An 18,323-nucleotide genomic window follows, 5' to 3' on the forward strand; every position below is an offset into this window, starting at 1 on the left:
TTGAGTATTCCGGCCCCTTGAATTTATGTCATAAATTGAATTATTTATATTAACACATTAAAAATGCCCTTAATAGCCCAGCTAAGCGGCTGACCATGCGCATGTGTAATCTCACTTTTTAGACTTGGTGAAGTCTTCTTTTGAGTTATATTAGTGAAGTCTATTGTTACTATTTTTTACTATTTGACCAAGTCTAATTCAGCTTCTAGCGTAGAATGATTAATCTTCTTTCAGTCGTAATTGATTATGCTTTATTTTTGCTTAATACATTACGTATTTAATTAATTAATTAATTTTTTTTAATATTTTTTTTTTCATTTTTTAAATCCATTTTTTCAATGATCTACTTTTATACCTTCATTCCGATATTGGAGAGCTTATAAAATATGACGGGAACTTGTAGATTTTTGTTGACAATTTTGAATACAAAATTTTCTATTTATTTGTGTTTTCTTTAGAACTTTGTGTACAAATATTTTCTACAAATTTTTGTATAAATTTACAAAAATAAGATCAATTTTTTCTTAAATTTTTTGAAAATTCCATAGATTTTTTTTCATATTTCTATACAAATCTTCTTTTGTATACAAAAACTTAATGTTTCTTGCAAACACTTTCAAAAAAATAAAGATAAAAATTTTCAACTTTTTAAAATTCAGACAAAGATAGAAAAATCATAAAAAATAAATTTAGTAGTGTTATTATTTATTAATAAAGTAAAATTTATTTTAATATTATAAAAAATTAATCATGAAAATAGTTGATATTTAAATAATATCATTAAATACTTAAAATCACTCATAAGAGATAATATAATCAAATTACATTGAATTCATTATTATAATTTTAATTATTTCAATCTCTCTGAATTTTTTTCTTAAGCTCCACCACTGTATATACGTAATTGTAAGAACTCATTTGTAATCATTAATTCCACCAATAATACTTTTTTGCTCTCTGAATGTTTATGTTTCTTTTGGCCTCTGTCGTGTTTCTTAACAAGACAGAACAAACAGAAGGCTAATAAAGAAATTACGTGGGAAAGGAAAATAATTTATGAAGACTTAGATTTTCTTAAAATAAGAGATCTAGTAAAAAAAAAACTTTGTAAATTATTTAAAAAAAAATCCTTCGCGAGAAAAAGCACGATTGCAATGTGGCTCTTTATTATTAAATAACAATAAGTTAAAAATTCAAAGGAAAATTCCATATCTAATGGAAATCATGGTGTGGAACATATTAAACTTTTGTCAAAAAAATTGTTTCATACCATTAGAACTTCTATTAAAAAAATCTTGATATTTAGAGAGACTAAAAACATGTAAACGTTAATATTAATTTAAACAAAATGAAATCACTACTTATTAATTATTAAGCATGCACTAATTAGTTATAATAATCAAAGTGTTTATATAAAACTTATTTTAAATATTTCCAGTTAATAATACAAATATTTTAATATTTTTTTTTTTAGACCACATGTATTGGTTCTCAGACAATTTTACTTAAAATAAATAGAACCACTATGTGATAACAAATAAACATTGGCAAATTTTTGTTAAAAGAGAAATTTCAAAATATACTTAAATAATTTGAACCACAACCCTATTGTTTGGATTGGACCTATAGTGGCTTAACTCTAATCCGTCTTATATCTTTAGAAAGCCCAAACAATTCCAACAAAGATTAGATCATAATCAAAACCTAAAGTATAATTATTGTAAGGGATTGGAATTCTATGCCTTCCTATGTGTATCATGTACCTCCCCTTTTTTTTTAAAAAAAATTCCAACCTATCCCTTCAATTTCCCCTTCTTCTTCTTTCTCCCACATCAGCAGCAAACGTGCAACCCCTTCCGTTCATTCTTCTCTTCTTCATGCAACACAATTTGAACCTCGTTTTCTAGTTTCTTTTCTTCTCCAACTCAAATATTATTCCCACAACCATCAAAGGTTCCAGCACATAAGTCTCCCTCCTGTTAAAATTAATGTCTTGTGGGAAAAGGTATATGACTTACGTAGGAACTAATAAATAAATAAATAATAATTAAGAACTAAATTGTAATTGGATTGAATAAGAGAAGTTTTTGAAGGTAACGATTACTTGATAGGAGTAGTGGTTATAAAAGGAATTAATATCCTACTAGTGTGAAACGAGGTCCCCTTTCTCACATAAAAGTGTTTTCTCTCACCCATAATCATCACAAACGTAAAGAGGTAAAAAAATAGTCTAAAATCTTGTTTTTCTCCTATTTCAAGGAAATCAAAATACGCCGGAGTGAAGTCTTCCTATGGAGAAAAATACGCATTATTTGTTTATTTATTGTTTGTGAGAATTATAGATTTTCAAGATTCTGTTGGTTTCCTATGATTGATCATCTTGAAAACCCTTAATTGTTTTACATCCTCTTCCAACTCTGCACCCCACATGTATGTTTCAATGCTTCACATCCACATTGTGAACTTGTTTCCAAAATGAGTATTTTTGCTTCTGGAATGACAGTTCCAAAACACCTTTTCCAAAAGTAAAAAATAATCATTTTGCAAAGATTTTCTAAAGGAGGTAGGTGTTAAGATTAGAGAAGGTGTTAATTTATTAAGGGTAATAGGATAATTTCAAGCGAAAGAGGAGAGTATGGGATTCAAGTCCCTTATTGTAAGTAAGATCATGCATAAATCACCCATAACGGATTTTGGGCTATGTGCTAAGGATTCTAACACAACTAATGTTATTATGAAATGTACATGTTGATTACATAATAACATCTCGTCGTTCTGATAGAATTATTATTAGCTTGAGACTTGTAATTTCATCCATTTCAAGAAAGAATATATATATATATATATATATATATATGAAATGTATATTGTATGTGTTCTAAAATTTGCATAAAAAATACTTTGAAAATAAGTTAGTTTTAGGGATTAGAGATGCAAGTTATTCGCTTATTCGCCATGAAATGAAGAGACAGCTAATCTACTCCGTTTTGATTAAAGCAAAATGTGAAACGTTGAAATCTTCCGGGGGGACGGAGGGTCATAGAAGCAAAGTTTGATTGAAAGATTGAGAATATATTTGCGAGTGATTTTTTTTTTTTTTTAAAAAAAATAGTAAGAGTGAAATGAATCTTTACTGTACTAATTATTAATGGGCTTGATCATTATTATGGTTGACATTTGCTTCTTCCTTAAAGTTAGAAGACGATAACTCTAATTGACACAGCAACTCTTGTTACCTTGGTAATTTAAATGTAAGGAAAATGGGATATTTGGAACACTTCCTCAACAGCTCGTGACAGTAGTCAATTATTTAAGAGCATTTTGACACGGGCTAGAAAAGCAAAAGATAGAAAATATGCGTAGAAAAAGAGCAAAATCAAGAAAAGGAAATAGATACCCCTTCCTTGATCAGAAAAGGAAAAGCATCAATTGATCATCTTGATAAAGTAAACTTAAAAAAAGGGAATTAACTTAATATATGATCATGGATCTTAATGATTCACATATAGCCTTTAATGATATGATCTGGGGATTATGCTTATTAATTTCACCTAGAATTATGTCGAGTTGTCTGTGTCTTAAGAAGAATCAACAATGACATGTTAGCTTGTAGCCTCGTGGCAGTATCTTACCAACTCTTTTATATCGGCTCTTATTTCTTGGCCTTTATTTGCTTGTCACATTTTATAACGACATAATGGGGACAATGGAAATTAAGCTGACTGGTCCATCCTACATCAAGACGACACAATCTATAATTAGATTCAAATTAAGCTATGTAAGTAAGTGTAATTAGAACACCACAATGTTATATACAGAAGAAGTAATTAACCCTCTAGAAAAGTATCATGCAGTCACATATATATGCTGGCCTTTGCTAAACCACATGCATCCATCACAATATATATGTGCTCCAATTTGAGCTTAATTATTTTGGTGCACTGAGGCTATTGCTTTTGTTATAATTTGTGTTTCTATCCCTTCCACTAAACATTTTTATAAAACTAACAACTAACATATGTTAATAAAAAAAATTGTGCATGATACGTGAAAGAGATTTTGATTGAATCCGATCAAAATGATGATTTTGCTTGAGGGTGACTATTTATGGCTTATCACCACATCTTCATGTGCTTAGCCTACTCACAAAAGAAAGGAAATTTTATGGGTCTTTGTCCCTTCTGTTCAGTGTCATATAAATGATATATCATAAATAATTTCCATTCGCATGACCCAAAAAACAAAAATTCATTTCTTAAATCAAACCATAAATTAATTGACATACAAAAGCATATGGGGGGATTTCAGGCTCTAGCCCCACTTAAAGTGGCATCCACCATTACAACCATTCCCACAATTCTCTCATATTCTAAATGACCTACTAAAAAAGCATTTGAATTAAATAAAAAAAAAAAGAAAGGAAAAGATGAAAACCGGTTCCAACACACACAAACTTGCTGACATAATGTAGTAGTAGCAGTAGTAACTAGTAAGGTATAGCTGGTATCTTTTTTCCCCTTTTTTCTTTTACTTCTTCTCACCAAGAAAATGGTGTGTGGTTTGAAGTTGGAATTTTGATCTTGTTCAAACATTCTCTGTTGATGAAGAAAGGAGTGGCTGAGCAAGTGATGCTTTGGCGTGGCTTGCGGGCCTTATGATGCTATGCTCAGTGGATGCAATCGCAAGCTGCTCCCTTGCAAACTTCCTCTCTTCACTCTTACCCCACAAGACAAGGTACAGTCCCGCTACAATCAACACGGCACCAATGATCCTATATGACATCATAAAGGCAAGAACCAAATTAGAACCAATCAAGGTTTTAAAAAAATGGTCCGCGACCGTGATTTAGAACGCAATATCAAGAAATCACGCAATATCAAGATTTTAAACTGTTTGCACTCGTAATTGGAATCTATCTCTACGCATTTTGTACTTAGGGGACTGTGTATCCTCATATACTTGATCCTACTAACCAAGCCTTAACCCGATCAATATCTATAATATCAGTACCGACCCAATTATCCCTGAGAAATGCGGAGTTAAGGGAATATGCTAATACGATGAGAAAGCTTGACCTAACGAAGATCTAACTAGCTAGCAATGACAGAATCACATACTAACATTTTTGGGATATGATGGAACATTTTGATATGTTATAATGTTTGACCTGCCAATATCGGGAAACATGCTTGGCAAATAAGGTTAAATAGTCTTCTTCTTGACCTAAGCTATAGCAGGTTAAACAATCCATTACGAAGAGGCCTTTCGGTACAGAGTCATATGGGTCGCATTTCTCCACAATTTGTCTCGATATAGACAAAAGCAACGAAACTGCAATGTGACTGCCATATATCCATATTTAAAACCATGGAACCAATGTTATTATTTTAGAAGGAAAAAAAAAAGGTAATTTATGAGGGAGCAAAAAGTAAACAACATAAAGAAGCACACGAGACACGATCTTCTGTTCAATGTGTCCTACATAGTATAATTCTTCAAACTTTTTTAACCCTCTGGAATTTTGAATCATTCAGCTGAAGCCCCTTTTATCAGGTCTCACCGAAAGGTAACAAATTAAACTGTGCATCTATGATCTACCTCCTCCTTGTCGTTAACTGGCTTTTGTCATTTTCTAAATCTCCCGACTACAAAAATAACCTTCATCATACTTTTGGTCGTCATTTCGGACTAAGCATATTACATAAAATACGCGGTCAAAGTTATCAAGTGTGAAAAATGAAATTATTGCCTAGTGTGAGTACTTAGTTCAGGGATCTCCAGCTGCTCCATATGCATGAGTCAAAGAAATTTTAATTTCATCTTTGAAAAATAAGTACATCCTTTTAACATCTAAAATTAATGTAGATATTATATATGTTGTGTTAGAATAGAAATGCACTCATTTTTAACAAATCTCTTTTATTAATGTAAATTATCAATTTAAGTATGATAAAAAAAATACATGTAATAAAATAATTTTATACTACCATTCAATCACAAATCACAAATTATTATATATGATAAATTTATTGATTTTTATAGTAATTATCTTAAAAGTTATATTAATGATAATATACGAAGTGTTATATACATAATCATTAAATTTATTTATAATATTTATTTAAGAACTTCTTAAGATTACCTAGTCTTATTTTTAAGCCTTTTTCATATTGTTTTAACTCATTAAATCATGGACATTATGAAGAAAATTAAGGAGAAGAATAATTAATTAGCGTGGAAGGGACTAACCCGCCCAAGTAAAACTCTTCTCCTAAAGCAATGGAAGCCATGATGGCGACAACAAAAGTCTGAACAGGTTGATAGACGGCAACAAACACAGGACCACCTCTGTCAATGCACCATATTTGTACAGCGAAGGCAATTCCAGATGCCACCACTCCCTGTGACCCATCATCAAATAAAACAACAACTTCATTAGTTTTTAATTTTCTCATTTCACCATCTATCAATACATGCATGTGTTCCCACCATTATTAATTCACGCAGAACATGATTTCCTAACCACTTTTGGACTATATAATATCGTGTCATGCCTCAAACCCATGCAATTATATACAGCACTTTTCAAATTAAACGTTTCATTAACTAACAAAACTAGCTAGCTAGAAAAAACGATGATCAACTTTTGTTCAGTTCCATATGTTAACTTGAAAATGGAAGAATCGTGTTAATTTATCTATGACTCACAAGACGAAGACTCTCTGGTTTCTGGTCACTTTATGTATTCATGACTGTGTCTGACAAAGCAATTATTTTAATGAAAGTATTCCAACTATTGAATAAATAATGAGTAAGCTCAAGGTCCTAAGTTTTCAAAACACTTGTTTATTCCTAAATCTGATTTTATAAAAAAATCATTTGTTTTATCTTTTTTTTATTTATTAATATTAAAGACTAAAATATGTAATTCTTTAAGTACCTTTAGTATTAAGAACGAGGAAAGCTAACAACATAAATTTTAATACATTTTTTACTATCATTTAAAATTTATTAGAAAGTATAAAATCATGAGAACCATGACTCCTTGTAAAAAAATATAACTTAAATTCATAATTTTTAATAAATTTCAGTCAATAAAAAAAAAATGTCAAAAAAACACTGTTACTTTCGCGTTGGGAATTAAACTTTCATTTTAACAACATATGATGACATTAAAGTGAATTAATGGTAAAACTCTGATTTTAATAAGAAATCTTATGAGAATTTTGTACTTTTTAAAAAATCAGGAACTAAATGGGCAATAGGAGGGTTTTAAACATGGGAGTTTACTGGTTGAATTATTAATACATATAGAATATTGAGCGCACAGATATTGTAGAGATATGGAACTATATAAGGTTGATAGACCTAGTGGTTGAAGGGAAGAATAAAAGAAAGAGAAATTCCTCACTAATAAAAATGAATGAATAACATTTGTCAGATTAAAAAAAATTATATATACTAACCGCGTATAAAATAGTGAAAGCTTCTCCACCAGAGTGGAAAAGCCATGCCTGCGCGTCTCTTTCAAGGAGCAAAGCAATGACGAGAAACTGCAAGAGTCCAAAGAAACAGGTGTAGGAAGTGACAGAGAGGCGAGCCGGGTACTTCTTGAGAACCGGTGCTTGCAACACAAGCCAACCAGACCACGACAAGCAGTGTCCAATGAGGTATAAGCACCCTAGGGTCCAGTTCTTCCCCTTTGCATCTCCCAGTGACACTGACCCCAATTCAAACACTTGTGTCACTCTTGTGTTGTTTATGTTCACACCAGTTGTTGGGCTATATATTGTTGGACCTTTGTATAGTGTGATCACGGTGGCTCCAACCACACATAGCACTGTTCCCGCCACCTTACCCAACCCATCTTTTCGGTTCAATCTCACTTGCTCTATTCTGGTGAGTTTCCATATATAAGCATTAATATTATATCATTTGTAGTAATAATAATAATAATTTGTTAATTAAGGGCTTGCCTTAATATGGCTGCCATGAGAAATGTAATGGCTGGGACTGAGTTCTGTATTGCTGATGCGAAGGTAGGGGATGTGTTCTCCAACCCTAGCAAGTAGAAACCTTGGTTTGCTGTAATCCTGTTAATTTAGTGCAATATTGTATATATTATTAGCAAAGGATGTATTACAATTTATGTAGCATTTTGAAAATGACAGACAAGAAAGACCATACTTTAATTTAATTTTTGTATGTACACAAAAGGATGGAAGTGTTTTCATTTTTAATTTTTTTTTTCTTTAGAACCGTTTGTAATTAGTCTTGCATGGTTTGATAATTAGACATACCCGACAAGTGCCAGAAGAAAGAACTGGCAGACGAAGTTTAAAGTCATGGCTGGCCTATCCTTCCTGGACAAAAGGAAAACAAGTTGCACGTGAGATTGATAAATAGACATATTAGATAACTAATTTAGAACTATAAATGCATATAAATATCAATTACATGTGAAAAGTTTATAAACAAAATAAACAATTATTTTAGTTAAAATAGACTGATGCAAACAAATGGAAAAGGGTTATAAGATAATTATATGTACAATACATATATAGACAAACAATTTAAATTTGTCGGAAGATTAATTAGTTAAAAGAGCACTAACTTTTCCAAGAAGTAGGCAAAGGGAAGGAGCAGAAGCAAGGCAATGATGTTCCGATAGACTGGGAAAACAAGCTTGCTAACGCCCATGTTAAGTGCAGCTCTTGAGACAACATGGAATCCAGCATAGCCAAACTGCAAGGCCAACATGGCCAAGTGAAGCTGCATTCTTTCTGGAACGGAACACCACATTCTCTTGGAAGAGGCTGAACCTAAATCAGCCATTGGAGAAGAACTACTACACAAGTAATAACAACTACTTAGACCAAATTAATATAATAACTAATTGAGGCCTATAGCTAGTTCTTGTGTAGTAGGAAGTGGTGAAGAGAAAACGGGAGAAGGGGGGCTATAAATATTGTGAAGTGTGAGAGAGCAAAAAAGAGGACTTTGGAATAGAAGCAATAGGTATGGCCCACTATCTCCCTAAAAAGACGTTATGTAAACTGTTGGTGTACTTGGTAGCCTTGAAATGTTTTTAGTTGTCTCCCATATATATTTTTGCTGATCTTCCCTGTTTGGCTGACTAGACAACCCCCACCGCACTTGGCTTTAAATCCACTATCAATATAAAAACAATCTTTTTTTAATTTTTTTAGATGTGTTTAAATTTGGGTGTTATTTTTGTCCTTTTACTCCCAACTTTTTCCTCTTTTTTCCTCTTTACCAAACTTTTTTTCTGCCTTTATTTATTTTCTTTTTATGTTTTTCTTCTTTTCTCTTTTTATTTTTACCTTTTTTGTCTTTTCTTTTTATTTTATGTTTTCTTCTTTTTTTCATTCTTTTTTATGTTTTTCTTTTTTCTTTTATGATTGTTTTCCTACTTTGTTTCTTAATTAAAAAAATAAAAAAATGATTATTTGTAAATATTTAAGTTTTTCTTTCTTTTTTTGTTTTTACAGTTCTTTTCTTTCTTTGTATTTACATTCATACGACTGTAAGCATTATAGTGCTTTGTCTTAATAAAGAAAATAAAAAATTAAACTTCGTCACAAAGCTCAACCTATAAAAAATATCAAATCAACTTACAATGTTTGTCTGGATTGACAGTTACAATATGTTTTTTAGCAGAAAAAAACTTATTATGTTTAAATTCCATGGTAATTCCATGTCACATGCAATAAATTTAAACATATTAAAGAATTGAAACTCACAAGAAATTAGATTTATTAACTTACATTTGGCTCAAGAAGTAAAGTCACTTGAGCAAATACCTTATCCATGTCTGGCTCTACTTGAATTTTTTTTTACCCAAAATGAAGCACCATAACATAAAAAACAAGTTCATTTTCAAACTTAGTTCTTGAAAAGTAGAGAAAATTAAGCATTGGTTACTACCTTAAGCTTGATGTTGATAACCCGATAGAGGATCTTGGGTGGTAGATCGTAAACCGGCATGTCCTTGAAGAAAGTAGAACACATGTTTTGCTTCTCTAGGCACCATCACTAGAGGACCTACACATGCGTGCCATAACTCCTTGTAAAGCGCAGCTTTCGCGTCTGAAACCAAAAAACACATTGTTATCGTCACGCCAAACATGCCACACTAGAGGAAACCATGTTACCTTTCAACCATTCTTTCTCTCTCTTTTTGTCTTTGTTTCTTTCTCTCTCTCTCTCTATTGCCATTGAGGACCTCGATGAAGGTGTAGTTGATTCGGTTCTCGAGGTCGAGGTTGCAGAGGCTGACATCGACGTTGATGGCGACCATAGAGAAGCCCAGGTAGGCAAGTGAGAGGTCGATGTTGGCAGTGTTGGTGATCTTGTCCACGTCGCCCTTGCCGGAGGTAATGTCGATGACGAGCGAGATGGAGCCAGAGAGTTCGACTGGGCTTGCGGTTTCACTGGAGGAGGGTGATAGGGGATTTGGGTTTTTTAGGGGTTAGGATTTTGGAGGGGAGGAGAGGGGAATAAGGGTCGAGAAAAGGAATTGGCACAAGATATACACGAGAGAAGAGGAACACGGGCGTGAGGGGGAATTTAACGAAATTAAAATTACCCACATTCGAAGATGATTTTTGCAAAATCATCTTTGAAATATTGCCAGTATTTACGAATTTGCCACCACTACACAATCGAAATGATTTTTCGACAACCGTCTTTAATATTGTGTCGTAAAAAAATGTTTTTTTAATAGTGCATATAACATATTTTTACAATAAAATAAGCTAATTATTTTTTTACTAATTAATTGTACGATTTATATTTAATGTTTAGTAATTGTTTAATTAATTAAAATTTGATTTAATGATATAAGATTTCATTATTTAGTGAGATAATTCATATGTGATTCCTTCCACATGTAAAATTTTCTTTGACTAATGAATCTTTGACCAGTAAGTTGGAAGTATATGTAATCTTTGACCCAAATAAAAAAATTAAATATTAATATAAGCTCATAATTTTTATAGGAACTTTTTTAACAATAATACTTACAAAATTAATTTTATGTAAATAATAATTGATGTTGATAAAATCATAACTATAGCAATAACTTAATCTCTGTCCCAAATTATAAGAAACGCCTTTTATAATATATTTTTTTTCTGGGAAAATAATTGCTATGGTTTAATTTAACAGATTGGCATGTTATGCTTTGGCACCATGCGATTAATGATGATAATTGAGCAATGGCCTCTCGCCCTGATAGACACATAAAGGCGCACGAGTGGGGTGGTGGGTATGGTGGATACCCCATTCCTTCCCATCCTCTCTCTTTCAAAGTCTAAACCCCAACCCACCCCACCAGTTTCTGTTTGAATTTTTTTATTTTTTATTTTTTTCAGTGATCCTATCTCTTCAGTAAAGATATCTTTTTAAATGGTTGTAAAGGGCTAAAATACTATTTTTATAATTATTTAATCTCACATTATTCTGATCTTGATTAAAGTGTTAGTTATAGAATGATTAAAGATCGATTTGTTTGAATTGAAAGATAAAGAAAATAAAAAATAAAATAAGATTATATTTACATTTTTATACTTTATTCTAATTCAAAAAAATTATTTTCATTTATTTTCACTCTATCCGATAAACCTAAAGCTAGACTCACGAAAGTGAATTCCGATACCCACCAATTGACACTACCCCACCCTACTTGCTACTCACTTATAGTTACGGGTCTCACCCTACTAGCCCCCACCCCTCCTTCTATTCAAACAATACATTATCTTTTTGTGCTAGCTAGCTTTAATGTTTCTCTTATTGTTCTATTTCAAGCAATCACTTTTGGAATGTAAAAAGTAACGAGGAGAAAAATAAAATGATAATGAAAAATATAATAAATACTGTGATGTAATAAACAAATAAAAGAAAGATGTAATTGTTATATATTTATATATGAATTTAATAAATTTTTTTGAATTTTACAATCTAATTTAATCACACATGAAATTGAATTCTTACATATTATATTATATATAATGTATATCCTTGTTAATTATAAATTATAAATATTAAACAATTCACAAAGTGCCGTACATGTACCTTATACATACATTTTAAAAATCTTAACCATTCAATGGATGATGATTACATTACTAAAGTAATAATAATGTATATCAGAACACTACTCTTTCTAAATATATAAATAGATAGACAGAGGACCCGGAAATTAAAGCAAGGTTCATAATTTCGCATATATGGAGGTTAGCATTACGCAAGCTGACTTAAGGCATCGATCTCAATGTAACCAAAAAGAAATGAAAAACTGCATATAAAAAAAAAATCATCGATCACAAACATATAACCAAAGCTCATAAATAAATAATGATGGTTAAGATCGTGAGTTGAGGCCATGAGGGGCCTTCTTTGAGTCGATCGATCATTATACATTTGTACATAATGATGTGTAATATAATTTATGTCCTGAATTTATAAGAAAAAAAGTAATTTAATATTGAATAAACTATACCTTCCTTTAAGAAATGTTTAAATTACATTTTCATTTCTTTATATATATATATATATATATATATATATATATATATATATATATATATATATATATATATATATATTCCTTCCATGAAAATAAATAAAATACACAATTCTAAAAATACAAAAAAATAAAATAAGTTCCAGATCGTCACAATTACTTTAAATTTATCACATCGGATTCTTAGGATGTACCTTCACAAATATACTTTAGAGGTGTCTAATCCTAAGGGTATTAACTAAGAAATTTTCAGTAAAAAAAAATTAAGATATTTAATATCCTTCGTTAGATTATCATAACTTTTAAAGAATACCGTATTAATATTTTTGTATATATATATTAGATATTTAATATTTTTATTTTATACTACTGCGTACTCAACATTCTTAAAATATTCGTTAATGAAAATTTTACATTTAAATTTCATGTAATATTATTCAATGTATGAATAAAGATACCTCATCTCCATCTACTTGTTTTTGACCATCATTTCAAAAAGTGAAACTAGGAATGTATTGCCCTTTAGTATGCAAAAAAGTAGCAGCATGCAGCTAACTCCAGGATTCGTTTTTTCCTTTTTAATATTTGCTTTCTTCCTTTATGTTTACATGTATGCTGGGTAATTAGAAATTGATTAACTAATTAATTAAGTGGAAAAATCTGCAGTCACTCTCAATAGAAATTTATCTAGAGATTGAAGCTAAAGAAGTGTTTCCACTTAGGTTCCCACTCCCAAAGTTAGCACAATGTGTGGGTTGGTTCCTGAATCGAACCTCCTCACTTTAACAGACATGCTGCCCCCCCTCAAATGCGACCATCATCATTCTAAAATTCATAGAAAAGAAGCCATCGATTGATATATCAGACCTTTTGATCTTTTCAAAATTGTAAAAATCGAAAGTCATATTTTTTTATAAAAAAAATAGCCTGCTATCTGACAGCTATCAATATTGCTTTACTGAAATAGTGAAATGTATTACAAAAGTCAGTAGATCGTGTTAGAGTTAGAAACAAATGAAATGGATATTCGGGGTTCGGATTCCTACTAAGATAGTCGAGAATGAGACAAAAATGAAAGAGATTATAATTCCTAAAATAATAAAATTCATTTTTCTCCCATGAAACTTTCAAGAAAAATGATGCATGTCTGTTAACACTTATATTCTTTTTTTTTTTTGTATTATAGAAAGAAATAGAATTGATAGAGATAGAGGAGAAATAAAAAGAAATATGCTATTTGAATTGATAGAAATATACATGAAGGAAGAAAGTTAAACTGCGTTTATTTGAATAAATGAAAAAGAGAGAAAAAAGAAATAAATGAGTTATATAAAAAAAGTATATTAATTAAAAATGTTATTTTTAGTCTTATATATATTTTTATTAATGTATATGTCTTCCATTCACAAAGGCAATTTCACCCTAACAATAGAACTAGGTGAAATACACTAGTTTTCATCTTGCATCACTTTGTAATTTTTGTTTCTTAAAAGGTTGAGGTGTGACTATGGCTACATTATGTTATGTCTTATATATGTAAGTTTCATATATCTAAGAAACAAAAATCAATATTAGACATGTGTTATTTTAATTTTAATTTGGGTGTGCTTTGTTGTGAACAATACACATGTATTAAAATAATAGTGTTTCAAAAAATTAAAGGAGTCTAATTTAGTTTCTTGAACAATAAATATAAGTTGTTGAACACTTTTTGATATCGAAATTATTTTTAGTGATTTTTTTTTATGAATTACGTTTTTCTATCTATAAAGTTTGGACTTGAGATTTCATTTATGAAATTTGAATTTAATTTTACTCAAATGAATGACTTAATAATAGAGTTAGACACTACTGATAAACTCATCCTACGAAGCCGACATCCCCAACAGACTCATTTTTTGAGTCCACACCCACCTTGCTTAGTCCATAGGCTAGTAGACCGACCCACATTTGACAAAAATATAAAAAGAAATAGAAAATTTAAAATATAATATTTGACCTATTTTAAAAATTAATTATGAATTGTCTAATAAAAATTATTTGCCAAAAATGATAACATAATTGGCATCTTAAATCACTTAAATAATATTTTTTCTACATCATGTTTAGTTAATTCATAATTTTATATCAAAACAAATATTATATCACAATTCACCAACCACCAAATAAATTGTATAGAAAGTACTTAAATTTTATATTTTATAATTTTTTTACTTTATTACATCCCTTATTTATTAGTATTGTATTTTTTTATATTAAAATATAAAAAATCCACTTAAGCTCATGGATAAAACTTAACGGATTAAAAAACCCACAATTTAAAGTGACTCAAAATATAAGTTAGGTGTGCGGGTTCTGGGTTTTGTAGGACCCCAAACTGTCTAGCTCTACTTGATAGTAATATGACTCTCCCTTTAAATAAAATGATAGAGTAGTTAATTTGTCATAGCGTTAAATGATCAACTTTATAAGGAAATGTATTTTTTTTTTTACATTTTTAGGGGATAACAAGATTATAGTTACTTTAAAAAATAGAAATGTTGTGTATCATGAAGGTAAATCATTTCAATTATATGAATTATAATTTTTCATTTTAGGATATTCTTAATGTGATAACAAAAAAATGCTATCAATCTATCATATTTATGAGATGATGAAGTAAGAAAAAAATTTAAAAATTGTAAGAATATATTAATGGGAAGGCTGAAACCAACAGTGAATATCCTGCATGAACAACTACCCAAACCAGTTGCGGTGGTAATTGCGTTTGCACGAGCTTTCATCCTTTTTGGGTCGCATAAGTACATTCCTGACAACAATTCTATAAATTTTGTGTGCAGGAGAGAATCCTCAAAAGATCCACCCACGCCACGAGAGAATCTTCACTGTGTTCTGTTAATATTGCATATCTACTATAGCTGTAGACTACCTAGGACTTAGGACCTTAGACAAGAAGTGATTCACTCTACTGTTCAGTGACTGTTATGTTTGGAGCTGCGTTTCAAACTTGCCATCACCATATTATATGTAGCTAGCTTCTTGTTTAATGAGGAAGTCAGGATGAACGTGAATCAAAATGTTTTTAAACGTATAACTTATATATATATATATATATATATATATATATATATATATATATATATATATATATATAACTAACCGTATAACTAAATATGTATTACATGATCATTGTAATTAAAATATGTGTATAAAGGCCCCTTACTTCACCCCAAAAAAATATGTATATAAAATGAGATTTTCGAGTAACATATTATTTATTAGCATATATTACTTTTATTTATTATATTGAGTGAATTTTGATTTGAACGTCAGAATGACTTTTTAGGTAATAATTCTCGTCATAGGGGAGGAGTTTACGGAAAAGGGAATAAATGTGACATTGCCACGGAGTAGATGAAATTATGGTTCTTTGGATATTACAATTGTATGATTTTGATTTTCCAAATTTTAATTATGCAAAAATTGATCTTTTAGATGTTGTTATTGTACGATTTTAAATCCCTCGTTCAGTCTTTTATTAAGGATGTGTTTGATTTAAAGAATAAAAATAAAAGATTTTTTTTTAATTAAGTAGAACACAAAAAATATAAATCTCACATGAAAAATATAAAATTTCTCAACTTCCATCCTAAATCAAACGCAAGTTAACCATTTAATAAATTTTATTGATGTGACCCTCCATGATAACATGAAAACTAAAGGATTGCCTAAACCTAAATCAAATACTAATATGATTTAATTATATTTTTAGTCTTTTAAAATATTATAACTAAAAATGTAATTAAGTCGCATCATCCCATGTTAGATAAGATGTCAATTATCATTTATTAACATAACATCATTCAAAGTTCTACATCAACAAAATTTATTATATATTTAACAAGGACTAAAAATATATAATTGTGATATTTGAAGGATATAATTGAAATCCAAGAGACCAAATTTGCATAATTATAATACACAAGAGATGAAAAGTGCAATTATATATATATATATTTTATTCAATTATTATATTTACCTTGATATATATATATATAGGAATTATAATAATTAATATTAAATAGTTATATTTTTATATCATATAATTACTTTTTAAAATAATTATATCAATTATGTATATGTATAATATGAAAAATAATCTCTTAATTCAATATCATGTCAAATATAAAAAATATTTTATAAATAATTAAGTAGTTAAACACTATTTTTATTATAAAGATATAGAAATATTCATTAAACAATTATCTTTTGGTTTATTTGTTTAAAATTTTGATAAATTGTTTTTAAAAAAAATTATGTTCGAAATAATTAAATTAAATTTCAGAAATAAGTCAAAGATAATTTTTAATGATAAATAAAATTAATTTTTCTAATAAATAATTTTTTTATCTCTCTTTAAACTTATTTTACTTATTGTAAAATTAACTTTAAAAAATGGATTAAGCTAATATGTGCATGTATCCACATGTTAAGAGTGTTGTTAAACTCATTAATTAATTATGAAAATAGTTTTATCTCTTTTAATTTCTAAAAAAATAATATATTACTTTTATTTTCTCTTTCCCCCTAATTATCTATTTGTTATCTTCTATTTTTTAAAACACATCATTTATCTCTGCCCTTCCCATTACTGTGGCTAATTTTGATTACTCCATTACCATCATCTCACAAGTATAAATATGAATTATAATCAAATAAATATTAGACTTAAATATTTTTTTAGTTATTATAATTTAATAATTTTTTATTTTTGTCCTTCCAACCTTATTTTTTTATTTTTATTCCTTACAAATTATATTTATTTTATTTTTATCCTTAGAACACTTTAGATAACATTTTAAACAATACAAAAAATATTATCTAAAATGTTATAAGAACAAAAAATAAGACAAACATAATTCACAAGGACTAAAAGTAAAATAAAATAAAATTGCAAGGACAAAAAATAAAAAATACTAGATTACAAGAAATAAAAAATATTTAAATCTAAATATTAATAAGATGTAAAAGAAAAAAATATATAAAAAACAAGAAATAGGCCTGTGGAAGATTTTGGTGTGTTTGGATTACAGTTATATTCCATTAAATCCATATTAAACTAAATCCACCACTCCTAACTTTTTCATTTCTTCATTGAAATGCACAAAAATTTTCATTCAGCACCCTTCAAACAGATATCCAAACATATACTACTAACCTATTAACACACTTGACCAAAGTAAATAGGATCATCTCACCTTTGGAAAGTTGAAATTTCACCATTGGCATAGCTAGGGTTGATTATCCACTTATGAAAGTCTCATTAACAATAAAAAAATCTATTATTTATATATTAAAATAATGTCTTCTTAAAAATACATACCAACATTTTTTTTATATATGAGAATCAAATTTAAATACCAAAAAAATTGCATATACTCTGAGAGGTGAATCTCCTTTATCATGTCAACCTTTTTAATATTTTCATCTTTGCACAAAAAAATTTGAACACTTTTTAACGGATCCTAAACCTTCGACCTCGTTACTCACATCAACATAGCTTTCACTATTTCACAGCTGTATAATTGTATTCGCCATAGAGGAATTATACTATATAGATTATATTGATTTATTGGATTCAATTAATGACTCACTAATTAAATTGAATGTTATATATTTTCCATGATTCCTTTTATTAAAAAATCTCATTAATTTTATTTTATGTGTGTAATTAGCTAATTTAGTTTTTTTTTTGTTATATTAATAATTATCTTTT

At 29.1% G+C, this 18,323-nt stretch overlaps 1 protein-coding gene across 1 annotated transcript; it reads right to left on the reverse strand.

Moving 5' to 3' along the window:
• Positions 1–4,229: 4,229 nt before the first annotated feature.
• On the reverse strand, positions 4,230–9,099 carry LOC100792395 (protein WALLS ARE THIN 1). Its single transcript, XM_003545004.5, has 6 exons — positions 8,615–9,099; positions 8,301–8,363; positions 7,977–8,093; positions 7,467–7,896; positions 6,250–6,401; positions 4,230–4,771 (listed from the first exon to the last, which is right to left on the reverse strand). The coding sequence occupies exons 1-6, from the start codon at positions 8,833–8,835 to the stop codon at positions 4,585–4,587; spliced, it is 1,170 nt and encodes a 389-aa protein (XP_003545052.1). The 5' UTR covers positions 8,836–9,099; the 3' UTR covers positions 4,230–4,584.
• Positions 9,100–18,323: the final 9,224 nt, after the last annotated feature.

This window comes from Glycine max, chromosome 14, assembly GCF_000004515.6.
Source record: "Glycine max cultivar Williams 82 chromosome 14, Glycine_max_v4.0, whole genome shotgun sequence".
NCBI lineage: Eukaryota > Viridiplantae > Streptophyta > Magnoliopsida > Fabales > Fabaceae > Glycine > Glycine max.

Excerpts from the sequence above, each read along its gene's own strand:
- LOC100792395 (XM_003545004.5), bottom strand. The coding sequence starts at position 8,835 with ATGGCTGATTTAGGTTCAGCCTCTTCCAAGAGAATGTGGTGTTCCGTT. Across the intron at positions 6,402-7,466 it reads CTTTCACTATTTTATACGCG|GGAGTGGTGGCATCTGGAAT; the intron begins GTTAGTATATAT and ends GATGGGTCACAG. Across the intron at positions 4,772-6,249 it reads GAAGAGTTTTACTTGGGCGG|GATCATTGGTGCCGTGTTGA; the intron begins GTTAGTCCCTTC and ends GATGTCATATAG.